This window comes from Lepisma saccharinum, chromosome 27 (genome assembly GCF_977018435.1).
Source record: "Lepisma saccharinum chromosome 27, izLepSacc3.1, whole genome shotgun sequence".
NCBI classification, from domain to species: Eukaryota; Metazoa; Arthropoda; class Insecta; order Zygentoma; family Lepismatidae; genus Lepisma; species Lepisma saccharinum.
Window position 1 is genome coordinate 18,134,270 of NC_139255.1, and position 15,528 is coordinate 18,149,797.

The window sequence follows — 15,528 nt, forward strand, 5'->3', positions numbered from 1 at the left end:
GGGCGAGAAGGTGGGATGAAAATCTTCCATTTTCCTTTTATTCTGTGTCTGTCTCTACTGAAACCTGTGATGTGGTCAAAAGGACTTGATTGATTGAGTTGATGTTTTAAGTCCACACTATGCATGGTAAGACTAATATGGACTGGACCTAAAGTGGGATCCAAACCACTCCACTGGGTATCGAACCCGGGCCCCCTTGATTACAAGGCGCCATTGGGGAGGCTTAAGGCTTCTAGACTAGCTACTTCCAGTATGCTTGCTAATCGTAGTGAGGGGTGAGAACTGAGTGGCAAATAGTGTCCCTTATGAACTGCGGCTTCAACAAGACAATAAATATTGCAATTTGAAAATTATTAGAGATGTGAGATTGATTGATCTATCACTGCTAGACTCGCTACTCCTCAGTGTGTGTCACTGGTAAAATGTACAGTTTCTCTACCTTGTGTGCACTACTTACATATACGTATGTATAGGGTGTTCATCCCAAATCTAAATTTGCTGTCATCTATAAAGAGTCAAATGTTAACTTCTACCTCTATATAGTTTTCGTGATTGTCATATTTACAGCAAATTTCATCTGTTTTAGGCTGTTAACGCACACCTCATTCCAAAATCTAAATCATTCTTCTATAATTTATATATTTTTCACAAAGTATAAACTTCTGATTTTGTTTTGGTGTAGAACAAAACATCATTAGATTCAATTTTGCTTGAAAACAAACCCATATGTTTTATGCACACAAACGTTAGTCAGTTTCTAGTCTTTTTTATGCAAATGTTTTACATTAAGCCTTAATACATAAAACATATTAACAAGTACTAACAGCTCCATTATTCTGCAGGAGACCCTGGACCTGCAGGCTTACCAGGAGAGAGAGGATTTACAGGCTTGCCAGGAATACCTGGACCTCCAGGACCCCCAGGACATAAGGGAGAGCGGGGTGATAAAGGCGACCGAGGGCCAGAGGGAATTGGCATGGAGGGTGCAATGGGACCACGTGGTCTTCCAGGTAAGAAGAAAATCTTACATGCTTCACCACTTAATCACAAGAAATGTTCTTGTTGTCATGTAAGACTGACGGTATAATAAATTAAATAAAAAGTTAGACTAAAAATATTATTGTATAAATACACCATGTCCCAAAACTTACTTTACAACTTTGATGTCATAAAGCCCAACTTGTAATTGACATAGAGGAATATACTTTATTGTAGGTGATTCACCAATGCCTAAAGTTCTTCTTTGTCAGGTATTGAATAACTTTCTTGCCTATTCCAAGTGACAGGAGCTGAATAATTTAAAAACGATGTTTGCACAAGAAAAAGCGCAGTGCGTGGCATGGTTTATTGAAACCAAATCGGACACTCAGGTGCAGAGAGACTTCAGAACATGATACAGGTAGCCACCACCATATCATCCATCTATACGAAAGTGGTTCAACAACTTCATGCAGGCAGGTAGTGTGGATATGGAGCATCATGTAAACATGCCAAAGTAAGTGAAGAAAACACACAATGGATACATCCATCTTTCCAGCGTTCACCGCAGAAGTCTATTCGGAAGACATCACAAGAGCTGCAAATCCCTTGCATGACAATACACAGAGTACTCCAAAAGCACCTATGTATCCATACTGATTACAACTACTACAGGCTCTCAAACAGAATCATAGACTACAGGGTATGCGATTTGCTGACAACATTCTTGCACGTTTGGAAGATGATAACAATTTTCTAACCAAAGTGGCATTTTCTGATGAATCTTCTTTTCATGTGTGCAATAAAGTCAATAAACATAATATACGCATCTGTGGCTCAACCAATCCACATATGGTAAGGGAGGTGACACTCCCAAAGTTAATGTCTGGTGCAGTTTGTTGGTTGACCACATTTTAGGCCCATTCTTTTTTGCCGAAGAAACAGTTAATGCTAGAAATTACCTTCATATGCTGGCTGACCATCAACCAACAGTCCTTTTTCAGCAAGATGGTGAACCATTATACTGGGCCTTAGATGTGAGAGATGCCCTGGACAGGACATTTCCAGCATGTTGGATTGGAAGGGATGGTCCAATTGCTATGCCTCCTAGATCCAATGACATTACACCCCTCTATGTCTTTTTGTGGCGCTAGTCAAAGACAAAGTGCACAGCACTCCTGTCATTGATCTTGATGATTTGAAGGCCCGAAAAAGAGCTGCCATTGCCACAGCTGACAGGAACAGAGTTGGAATTTCGATTAGATGTTGTATGTGCTATAGAGGTGCACTTGTTGAAGTGGACTAATGCACAATAACACATCATGTGTTGGTAAATAAAATGGGACATGGTATATTTCTTTTTGGCAGTTACAAATTGTGCTGTAAGACATCAAGTTGTAAAGTACCTTTAGGGACACTCTGTATATAATATTGTTGCCTTGGCTTGTTCTTCCCTATCATTAAATATATTATTTCATTGAGCATATTTTCATATTTAACTATACTGCATGATTTAAATAAAAAAGTATCAACCAATTTGTTTGAACCAAAATGTATCAGCCAATTTCAACATCGTTTGCATATAATTTTTAAAATTTGCCAGTATCTAATGATATCATTGATACGCAAACTATAAAGTCATGGAACTACTAGATGAGTTTTCTGCCCAGTGACTGCAGAAAAACATAATTTGCCCCATATACTGCTCTGTCAAATAAATACCGGAAATTGTTCAATAAAACTCAAAATATTGGTTTAATCATTCAAATCTATTTCTTCCCCTTCAAAATAGGTCCTATTTGATTTGATACACTTATACCAATGAATAATCCAGTCGTCGAGACACATCTTATAGGCACTTTCCAGTTTGACCTTCAGCTCCTTCTGCGAATTTTGTTTTATGGCTTCAATGGACTCAAAACATCTTTCACGAAGTGGCGTTTTGAATTTGGGGAACAAAAAAAGTCACACGGAAAATACGGTGCTTGATCGATGACATTCGTTGAGACTTTGGTCAAAAGTTCACGTACAAGGATCAATGTGTGCGATGGCGCATTATCGTGGTGCAAAATCCAAGAATTGTTCTTCCACATATCTGCCATTTTCTGGCAAACATTCTCTCTCAAATGCCTCATAATGCCTCGATAATATTGTATGTTCACTGTTTGCCCCTCCGGAAGGAATTTTGAGTGGATGACACCATGATAGTCAAAGAAAACAGTCAATATGACTTTGATTTTGGAGCGACATTAACGTGTTTTTTCGGTTTCGACTTGTTATCGAAGTCCCATTTTGAAGCTTGCTGGCTGGTTTGCATGTCAAACTCATATACCCATGTCTCGTCACCTGTTATGATATTTTTCATGAATGTAGGGTTTAAATTGGCTCGTTCAAACGTGTCTTTAGCAACCCATTTGCAGTGATCTTTTTGAAGAAAATTAAGCTCCTTTGGAACAAGCTGTGCAGTGATGCGTCTCATACTCAAGACATCAACTAAGATGTCTCAACGAATTCGTGAATCATGTCCATATCCTGAGCTATCTTCCTTAAGCTTGAATGACGATTTTCCATCAACTTTTCCTTCACTTCGTTGATGTTTTCATCAGTCGAAGATATTGAAGGTCGACTGCAATGAGGCAAGTCTTCAACCACTCGTCCATCTTTGAATGCTTTGTACCACTCATGTTCTTGTGTTTTCAATAAGGAGTACTCACTGTAGGCCTTCTCCAACATTTTCAATGATTCAGCGCAAGAAATTTCGTTGTCAACACAAAATTTGAGGCAAACTGTTTGTTCGATATTTATATCCATATTAAAAATCGCAGAGCACACTTGAGGTCGACTAACTTAACCAACCGCTGTAAACAAACTAATCGACAGATCGCACCAAAACTCTACGTGACAATTAGGGACATTGGTATCAACTTAAAGTAAAAGAAAATCATGTATTTTACACGGGCTTTTTAAATGAACAATTCCCAGCATTTATTTCACAGAAGGTACAAAATGAAACACGTTGGAATATAAATATAATACTAGCTAATAATGATATTTCAACTGTGGGCACATCAAAAGGAAAGTACCTTGTAGATTTTAGGATAGGTTGCTCAGGAAATATAGTAGATTCTTTTTAAATGTTTATTGAGTCCATTGCACAGGCACATTATTGTTATTTTGTAGAGAATTTAGATTACCAGAGATGTTATTTAGATTTGAAGAACAGATTCAGTCAATATTTAATGACTTCTTCCAAGTAAAGCAAGTGCTATATTCATGTTGGACCATATATCTTCTAATAAGATCTCTGGTCTCTGAAGAACTCCTTTTTTTTTCTGCATCTGCAATTGAAGACTTTATTGTAATCATGATTCTATCAGCCAGGCAAACTGAACCACAGTGTTTTAATGAGGTGTTACTCCCCCTTCCATTTTTCTCATCTGGGCTTTAGAGCGGAATTGATGAATTTTTAGGACTATAAAACCGTGTCGATTCTGCACAGTTACCATGCAGTCTAAGGTGCAAGCTTTGAGTTCTGACTATGGGGCATCTGCAGATTTGAGTCTCGGGGGGGGGGGGGAGGTGGACCATAACATCTTATCTCCTCAGATTTCAGCGTGTGTATGGCACCAGTGGCAACACACCATAGTGAGAAAATTGGGAAGCTACAAATTAGTAGCGTAACTTGGTCATGGAAACCTACAACAACATTGGGAGGTTCGTTGTGCTGACCACAGGTCATCCCGTAGCTGGTTGGATGATCAGGCTGGCAGTCGGTGGGTAGGCCCTGGCCCTCACGGGAATGTTACGTCATGGGTTATTATTATAAAACTGTGTCAATACTCACAAGTTTTTGTGAAATATTAGATATACTATTGATTCTCATTTGTTTCAATTGGAATGAAATATACATTTGCCCCAAAATCTGAGATCTGGTTATCTGGCAGTTGAAATTTATACCAAATACAAAATATAAAATATAAATATTTGGCTACACTCAATATCTGACTCTCATGTAGAGCATTAAGAAGAATGTTTCAAGTTTTGAGAATAAAAAAGTGAAGGAAATTGTATTAGAAATAAATTAGAATAAATTTAAAATATTAATTCAGACAATGAGGATATAATATACACAATATCTTATTTTGAAAACATTAACACAATCATGACAATATACTTCTCATACTTGTGTACTCATCTAGATGATAAGAAGGGAGAATTTGTAGAAATATAAGTTGGTTTTTAATATACAATTAGAGTTTACTTTAATACGGTAATATTAAGTAATACTGCATTAATCATAATATTGCAATGTATATTTATTTGAAGTATGGAGTCAGACTAAAGTGACAAAGTAATGTTTGACACATGCCACTTGGGAACAAGTCAATCAACAGGAACGTTTCATGCAATAGTGGCATGACAAGATGCAGAAACCTGCACTTGATGGGGAAATTCTCAAGCAACACATGTCACTTGTCACTTTGGTGCGAAATCCATCTCACAGAACAAGCTGTTAGTTCACTCCTGAGGGGATATCAAAAAGTTTTAATTATCCCCCAGAATTTATTGAGTGATTTCGATGAAACTTTGCTTCTGTAGTCATTAGACCTTCTATGTGTTCTGTAGTGAAAATTATTAATGTGTGTTATTTCTGTTCTTAATAAGTGGCGCTAGTTGTCAGGAAAGTGCAAAATGGAGAAGATCAAAGCTCGCAGCATTATTAAGTTTCTGCATTTGAAGGGTCACAACGCCCGCCAAATTCATGAAGAAATTAAAGTTGTGTATGGTGCTGATTGCCCATCCTATGACACTATTGTGAGGTGGAAGAGACATTTCCAAACAGGTCACATGTCTGTTACAGATGAACCTAGATCTGGATGTCCATCATCCACGGATGACGCCGCCACGGTGAAGAAAATCGAGGATCTGATACTGGAAGATCGACGCATAACTATCCAAAACATCATGCGACAAAGTGGACTCAGTTATGGTAGTGTTTGGAATATTATTCGTAAGGAATTGCATATGTCTAAGGTGTCGGCCTGCTGGGTTCCGCGTTTGCTCACTCCTCTTCGGAGACAAACACGGCGTGACATGTCGAGTCAGATGTTGAACATTTTGGAACAAAACGAGGAAGATTTGTTTGCCCGTATGATAACTATGGATGAATGTTGGATCTACCTATATGATCCTGAGACAAAAGAGATGAGCAAACAATGGAAGCACCCCTCGTCCCCTCCCCACAAAAAAGCAAAGATGCAAAGGTCTGCTGGGAAGGTCATGCTCTCAGTGTTTTGGGATTGTCATGGGGTCATCCTTACAGACTACCTTCGGAAGGGAGAAACTATCACTGGGACACACTACTGCTCACTTCTGAGGAAGTTACGAGATGCTGTGAAGGAAAAACGTCGCGGCATGCTCTCCAAAGGGATCCGTCTCCTTGCGGACAATGCACCCGCTCATTCATCGCAAGCAGCGGTTCTTGAAGCTCACCGTTGTGGCTATGAATTATTACCTCACCTGCCCTATTCTCCCGATCTAGCACCAAGTGACTTTTTCCTTTTCCCACATATGAAGAATCCACTTCGGGGTCGCCATTTTGACAACACTAACGATGTCATATTGGAGGTGGAGCGCTGGTTTGCCATGCAATCTGCAGAGTTCTACAATGATGGTCTTCGACAGATGAAAAAACGCTGGGAGAAATGTGTAACTCTGCATGGTGACTATGTAGAGAAGTCACAATAAAAGGATATAAAACTCAACTTTCTGTCTCAATTATTTCATGGGGATAATTAAAACTTTTTGATACCCCCTCGTACAATTAGAGTTTACTTTAATACGGTAATATTAAGTAATACTGCATTAATCATAATATTGCAATGTATATTGATTTGAAGTATGCAGTCAGACTAAAGTGACAAAGTAATGTTTGATACATGCCACTTGGGAACAAGTCAATCAACAGGAACGTTTCATGCAATAGTGGCATGACAAGATGCAGAAACCTGCACTTGATGGGGAAATTCTCAAGCAACACATGTCACTTGTCACTTTGGTGTGAAATCCATCTCACAGAACAAGCTGTTAGTTCACTCCTTGAGCCATAAGTATCCTCAAAAACATTTTATATTACACACAGGATGGATAATTAGATATACTGATGAAACTTACAAACTTACAAAGTGGGGTTTATCCTCCCCACTTACATACAAATATTTAAATGAGCCAGTCATAGAGTGAGAATGGAAGAAATCTGGTCTGAGGAAGATATTAGTAAGTAATCTTGGAGGAGAACCAAAGGAATGGTGGGATAAGGGCATCTAGAATGATATAGGTTCCATCCTTCATATTTGGAAGAATATTGGAGCAGCCATTGCCTGGGAAATTAGTCAAATCACCATATATACATACACCACATGTACAGGTTAACTGTTACTAACAAAATTTTGTAGGCAGGTGCTCATGTAGTTTTATTTTTGTTTTTTTAATTTTTTTCAGGTCCTACTGGTCCTCCAGGAATAGGTCTCCCAGGAAGACCAGGAGAAAGAGGAGAGCCTGGAAGAGCAGGTGAGCTATTTCTTGTAAAGTAAAGGAATGTACATTTGTGCATGCTATTTTTCTACATAGTATGTGCAGTAGTTAACTGCATATTCACTTTTCACAAAAATATAAAATATCACTAAATTGTGTAAACGACAAGATTGCTTGTATATATTTTACAATGCAGAACTCAAAATTATAATTAGGTAGAAAATATGTTTGAGTCAATATTTTGATACTGAAGAAATGAATTATCATGATAATCGATTATATTATGATTATATGTTCCATGGCCTTGCTTGTACATTTATCCAATGTTCTCTTAATTATACCAAACTATCACTACTACTTCTTTTTAGTTTTTAGTGTTTGAAATATTTGCCTAGCATGCTACATTCCAGAAAAATAAGATATATCTCTGTGAACAAAATTTTTTACTGTATTGTGTAAAAAAATAATAATAAAAAAATCAAAAGTTAAAAGGATAAATTGGATAACAACAATACTTTATCTTTTCTGAGAAATACTTTGAAGATAAGATAAACTTTGTTTTAAAAAAAAAGATTAGATGGTAGTTCTCATGTTAACTGGAGTGTAGCAGAAAATGGAAGTGGACAGTAATGATACTTGGGCAAAATAGTGCTTTTACCAGTTCTACGCTGCTTGTTGGATGGTAGGTGAGTGAGGATGGAAAATATTGGAAATTGTGTCTGGTATCGAGGGAGGATGTACATAAGTTTTGCTATCTAGCAGCTAGGTTCAGTCCAGAGGCTCTGGTATCACATGTAGGCTCTTTCCAGCATATATTAGAGGATATGTTGGTTGATGGGGTTAGTTGGTGGATACTGACTACTCTAAAAAAGTGGTTGAAGTTCATGTTGTGCCTTTTGGTGTGGGTGGCAATGGTGAAATTGGAGTCATGGGTGGGTGTTAATTCTCAGGTTAATGCAAGTTGACGTTTTGCTAAGGTATGTGACAATCAGATAAGGATGTACGAGGGATGAAATTCTAGTAGGTATTTATTAGAGGAATACAAATGGACTCAAGTGAAGGGATACTTCATGCACTACTTCTGAATATAGTCTCCTCCCCAGTTCAGTCATTTATCCCAAACATTTATTAACAAACATCCCATTATAATGCTACAGATGCCTGTTATTGAAAACTTTATATAAAAAGGCATGGACTTGAAATGATGGCACAAACACACTCACACATACACTCTCTCCACCCTTACAGAAAATTTCATGTAAAGGTTGGGTCTGAACCTAAAACACCACTGATCCTTAATATCCTATTGGCATTGCTACAAATGCCTAGATGCTTAAATGTATCTAAATGCTATTATCTATCTAAATGTTATTTTTACCATTCAACAAATTTACAGATTTAAAAGAATTTGGTTAACATATTTATGCTCAAATCCTACAAGTTATGAATTTTATTTTTTTATATTTCTTTTCATTTACAGGTTTACCAGGATTACGAGGTGCTCCAGGACCACAGGGCCCGCCAGGGTTCTGTGAATTCTGTAATTACCCTGGAGGAAATTTTGTCCAGTCCTTAGCTTCACGTCCAGGAGGCACTGTTAAAGGCCCATGATCACATTCATAATATTAATTTTTGTGTGCTGAAACAACAGAGCAATCACATTAAGATGAGAAAATTTGCAGAGCAAAGTAATAACAAACATGAAGAATTGAAAGAAATAAAACTTTGATATGACTGCCATACTACAACCTGTCACTGCCACATACAAGCGCTTGCTGATCTTTCAGTCATTTTTTTTTATATATATCTTTGATTTCTTTAAATGATAATATTTTGCCTTTAAAGTGTTCATAGATATTCATTACTCATGGATATTGAAGATGATAGATTATGAACTTATGTTTCCCTGTTATGACTGCATTTTTCACATAGTTAAAATATTTTTATAGTTAATTTTATCAGTTCCTGAAAAATTCAGATATCCAGTGAAATGATATAGAATGCCAATTGCTAACATTTGCTGGGATCTTAATAAATAAAAATTAAAGATTTTTAATAATTTATTATGTTTTTATTGTTGTAATACTTGATTTAGCAGCATTTTTTCACTAGTGATATCTGAATTGTTTATGATGATCAATTGTGATCATATATATATTTTTAATCGATGATAACATATTTCTGTACATGTAATTTTGTTCTTAAAATGCACCTTTACCAACAATTAAATCTGCACTTGTATTCTTCTGATCTGCATTGCATGGAAATACTCATTAAAGAAATAACAGTGGATTACATTTGCTGATATTCTAACTGATTTGAACCGAATATTTTACTTTCTTACATAGTTGATTTAGGGCATTCATTATTTTGAACTAAAGCACTGCCATAATAACAAGTCAATTAGTGAATGCTGCAAAGTGTCTTGACATGGAGGAGATATTTTGGTTGTGTATTTTCTTGGAACTACTTTCATTTCCTTTATATTCCTAGTGGAGAAAAGTGCATGAAGTTACAATTCAATTTCTTCTTATCTTTAAATTAAGTAATAGAAGAATTATACCCATGAAAATACCCTAATGTTCAACTCTTGGAATATTTTCCCTTTGTTTAGATTTCAAAAAAAATTATTTCACATAATTTTAACATTTACATAAAGACTTATTTTTAAAAGAGCAAGAAATTTTTAAAAATGTAATAAAAGTGATTTAGAATTTTGTATTATGTAGAACAGGTCTTACTTGTTCTTGGATTTGATGTGAATTTTTGTTTTGTTTTAATGTAATTATGTATTATAAAAGTTGGACATTTTAGATTTTCGGATATTAGATTTTTCTAAGTCATCGCTTCTGTAGCAAATGAGATTTATGTATATTATTGATTCTAACTCACAGATTCATCTTCTTTCTTGATTTCTTGCAAACATTGAACAGCTGTGTATAATTTATTGTTTTTGTGTCTTGTTACTTAAGAAACTTGTGTATGGTAACTTGAAATATAAAGAATAACAACTTCTATTGAATCTTCTTGAAGAAAGTCACTTCAAATGAATTTTGTATGGAATAAGCAAGGCAACTATACTTAACCTAGGCATAAAAGTAGCTGACATTTAGTTGAAGAATGTACATAATGTTTTTTCACAATATTATATTTAATAAAGAAGTTGATGAATACTAAGTTATATTTTGAGGATTTATTTCAGTATTGATTGCAGTCCAGCAGAAATCCTGTATACCTTACATTCTGCATGTCTAATTGAAGATGAAAATACACTGAGTGCTCACTGAATTGCATCCACCTCTCCAAACAACAAGGAATGGCCCAGCAGCTGCTCTGATCATACGGCCACCCCGACTGGAAGCATCGTGCTGAATGTATAGACACATGTTAGTCGAACAGCGCACGTTAAAATGGGAGGTGGTCAAGATTTAACGTCGTTCCAAAAGGGCATGAATGTGGGTGCCAGAGCATCAGGTGCATCAAGAACCCAGACAGCGGCACTGATCGGATGTGTCCATTCCAGTGTAGTGAAGGTGTACAGGGAGTGGCAAGAAAACAGGACAACGACCACCAAGAGGCAGAATTGCAAGGGCATACGGAAGGTGACACAGCAGGGAGAGTGTCGTGACAGCTGAACGCACCATCAGCATCCGGGAATTACGGGACCAATACAACACTGGATACACAACATCCATATCTCACGCAACTGGTGGCACAGACTGGCCACAGCAGACGACCCAATCGTCACACACTCCTCACGAATTGTCACTGCCGACTTTGTCTCGCTTGGGCCCCACGACAATGCTCATTGGACCGTGGACAATTGGAAAAAGGTGTGTTGGTCCGATGATTCATGTTTTTTGCAACTCAACTCCACTGTGACGGATGTGTGCTTGTGTGGCGCCAACAGCACGAGGCTATGGACCCTTCCTGCATGGTGAGTGCTGTACAGGAAGCTGGGTGTGGCTGTATGGTGTGGGGTTTCTTCTGTTGGCATGGACTGGGACCATTGGTGCGTATGGACCACCGTGTGACATCCATTGTGTATCGGGAGGTGTTAGGGGACCACTCACACCCCACAATGCAACACTTCTACCCACAAGGGAATGGCATTTTCCAGGACGGCAATGCATGGTGCCACCGAGACGGGACTGTACTTGCTTGGCTAGAGGAACATTCCACAGAGATGTAGCATATAAATTGGAATGAGCTCTTCGAACCATGCATCCTGCACCGACGTCAGTTGGTTTATTACGGGATGCCATCAGGAATATATGGTGTCAGATCCCCATGGAGACATATCAGCACCTCGTGGAATCCATGCCATGTTGTGTCCAGGCCGTCCGCTGAACCAAAGGTGGACCAACAAAGTATTAGGTAGGTGGTTGTAATTCAGTGAGCACTAAGTGTATAAACTTCATCATATCTTCATGATGGTGCCAAAATATGAGAAACAAAGTGCCTGAAATTAAGTTGTAGGAGGGTGGTCAAACTTTATAGGTGTAATGTTTTACCTTCAGGAGAAAGTAACCTGCCTTGTCTTGACCTCCTATATGTTTACATTACTTCCTGAGGCAACTTGCTTTCATCAAACAATTAAAAACTGACAAAACGGTTCAATCGAATCAAAAGAAATAGAATGACTACCATACACAAATATTATTCTCTTCACCATGGATATTGTTCGGTTAAAGATTTTTTTATGTAAAAAATACTATTTATTTCATAATTAAACTTATAGAAAAAAATACAAAAGAAGTAACGCCACATGATGAATGACATGAATCAATTTTTTTTTGTGTGTGAAATATAGGAGGAAATTGTTTGTATGCTGGCCTAGACCAGCCATACTAATTAAAAATGTATTCAAACTTGACACTTGCACACATGATTGGATCTCTAATTTCCTCCTTTCTTGTTTATATAAAAACATCTTGAACTTACTTAAAACTGTCTTGATTCCCTTGCTCACTGTCACTTTCCTTAACCCCACATAAAGCAAAATGCAAGACACCTTGATAGTGTTGAGTTTAGAACTTCACTTAGGCAATTATAGAATCACTACATGATCCTTTTTTACTTAGTTTTTGTGAATGTTCATTATTATTTTTTGTTTGATGATATATTTTTTTTGTAAAGTTCTCAACGTAAGGAAGGTGCTATAGAGTTGGCAATTTTCTTAAGTTTTTTTGGGCAGGAGGAGATACCTTTGCTGGTGTCTGTGAGAGTGGCTCTGGCTAGTCAGTTCACACAAATTTCGATTTGTTTGAAAAACAAGAAAGTGTAGTTTCTGAAGGATAATGTTATTTTGAGAGATTCATCCTTCAAGCCACTGAAAGGGAGCGATTTCTTAATCACAAATCTAGTGGATTAACGGACGCATTTATTTGAAAATAACTCTACCTTGTTCCATGTACTGTTGTTTGATAACAAGAGAGGAAAATAAAAAAAAACAAAGGGGAGTAGACTAGAGAAGAAAACGAGAAGAGAGGCATGGCAAAGTACCTGGAGAAACAGAAGAGTGGAGCTAAGAAGAGAGGACAATGTCGCAGTGAGGTCAGAAGGATAGGAGAAGAGATCAGAAAGGTGGAGACAACAGGCAAATATACGAGAGGAGAAATAACAGAAAGGGGATATGTGATAGGAGCAGAGGGAAGTAAAAGAGAGAGGAGAAGACGAGAGTGGAGGCGACAGGTCAAGATACAAGAGGAAAGAAAAGGGGAAGAGAAAATATTGATTGAAATTACAATAATAGGTGGGTTAACACTTAGGCTATTTTGCACCTGTTGCATTAATGTAGCCCTTACAGTAGCTAAAATTAGCATCTCTCTCAGAGGATTAATATTCCCTTACCTAGTTATAAGCTGAAGCTGTAAAAGGGCACTGACTACATATAAGGACAAAACACAGAATGACACACAACCCTACAGATTATTACACTGGCTATAGGTTCAGATGCCAGAGCCTCGTTGGCCTACAAGAATGCAGTTACAGGGGTGTAATATACGAAAGTGAGGTTGACTTTTGGGTACCTTACATCCTAGAACAGAAAATAGTTGGACAAAAATGAGGACAAGTAGTTCCAGAATATATTGTCTGAGTGCGAAGAATTTATGCATTCATAAAATTGCCGAGATAAAACAATTACCAACATTTTTAAATAGTGATCTAATATTTTCTCGGGCATATTACACAAAATCTATTATCAGTAATCTCATTATGCTAATTTGCATTCTTTTTTTAAATTTCACTTTCATGGTTTTAAAACCTTTATCAAGACGATTGATTTTTCGCTTTAAGTCCACTTTATGCACAGTAAGACTAATCGGGACTAGACCTACAGTTTAAAGTGGGATCCGAACCACTTGTGCCTCCACCAGGTATCAAACACAGACCCCTTACGATTGATATTGCTAAGGAACTCATGGAAGTGATGAGTGACAGTAAGAAACTTTCACGGCGTACTCGGAATGTATACTAAAGACCTTTCTTGCACGAGTTCATTATTTCGAAAAGCAATTTCTTAAAATTCTTGCTTGTGTAGTTGCATATAGCCACAACCTGAGAATTTCTAAGAGGGGTAACGATGCTGAAAACGTATTTCGATAGTCATTATGGGTAGGAAAATTGGAGAAAATAATCATAACGACATTTCATCAAGAAATAGGGCCTACTGTGCTTGTGTGTGTGCGTTTGTGCGTAAGTGTAGCAAATGTGTGAAGATAGTAAGCTACTTATGTCCAATCGGGGAAGATTTTCAATCACCTGAAGTATTCACCTAAAGTTTGCATTGTAAATATTTGGTTATTTAACCTTTCTTTTTTATGTAAGTTACCTGATCCCAACATAGCGTATTTGCTGATTCTAAGTAGTTACAGGTGAATTCACCAGATGACGTTAGTATGTCATTCAGACTGTCCGAATAACATGACAATCTGTTGATTGTGATAATAGTGTAGTAACTTGTGAACAAGGAGGCCAAATAGCTGGACCTCGTGATTGTGTTCTACGTGATGTAATTTTGCATAGTCAAATTATTAGTTGCTATATCTTCCAACTAATGGGATCTGCACATATTATGGTAGCTCTTCATTTGTAATTTACAACACTGTACTTACTTCAGACTTTTGACTAAAATTCTGTTTATAACATGGAAAAAGCAAACACTATGTAAGGTAGAATCAATATAGTATACGTGGGAAGATATGGTGAAAAACTTGCGCAAATGTGACATTTGTTACTCTTATGTTCACTTAAAGCATGTTAGACACTCCAAGCGTGATAAAGGACCTTTCACTTGTTGAGACTGTGATGTGTAACCCATAGTCTTTTGATAACAAATTGTGACATGTACAATGTTCTTTGGTTTATTGATTGATTGACGTGGTTTATTTTTCTTCGTGTCGTAGAGGCTTGAGCATTTTACATTATACTCAGTAAATCACTGTTCTACTTCGCAACAAATTATGAAATAACAATAATGTATATAGTTCAAAATCACAACACTGTTCTCTGTTGAGTATACTTATTATTTGCACTGAAAAACTACATTAAATTATGCACCAATTACTATGATTCGAACTATATGCAAAACATTCTTGTTATCTCTTTTCACTTGTTTCTTACAACTGGTTGCTATGCAACAAAACAGTATGCTATATCATTTCTTTCGTTTTCTTTTACACAAGAAGTATACATTTTACAATTGGTTTTAAAATTTTTAGATAATATGAAAAATTACAATGAAAACAAACTTTCTCATGACATACATATTGTCATTAATTAACACAGAAAATATTTAAAACATATCATAATTATTTAAATTATATAAAAGGCTGTTGAAATCTTTTGAAATTACTTAAGTTTACATAATTTGTCCTTTCTTTCCTGACTACAATTGAATTTATTTAAATTGGATACATTATGTGTTTGTACAGTTCCCTTTCCATCCTACGATAACAGTTCACAACAGTTACCATTGGCTACTTTAACTAAATATGGACCAAGCCACAAGTT

General features: G+C 36.8%; 1 protein-coding gene across 1 annotated transcript in view; it reads left to right on the top strand.

Annotated features, from left to right (window-relative positions):
• LOC145980178 (uncharacterized) overlaps positions 1-10,684 on the top strand; it is a 310,650-nt gene extending 299,966 nt beyond the window's left edge. The window contains exons 24-26 of the mRNA XM_083113212.1: positions 843-1,010; positions 7,480-7,548; positions 8,993-10,684. Of these exons, the coding sequence (XP_082969338.1) occupies positions 843-1,010; positions 7,480-7,548; positions 8,993-9,123 (368 nt within the window). The 3' untranslated portion in view covers positions 9,124-10,684. The remainder of the gene's footprint in view (positions 1-842; positions 1,011-7,479; positions 7,549-8,992) is intronic.
• The last annotated feature ends 4,844 nt before the right edge of the window (positions 10,685-15,528 follow it).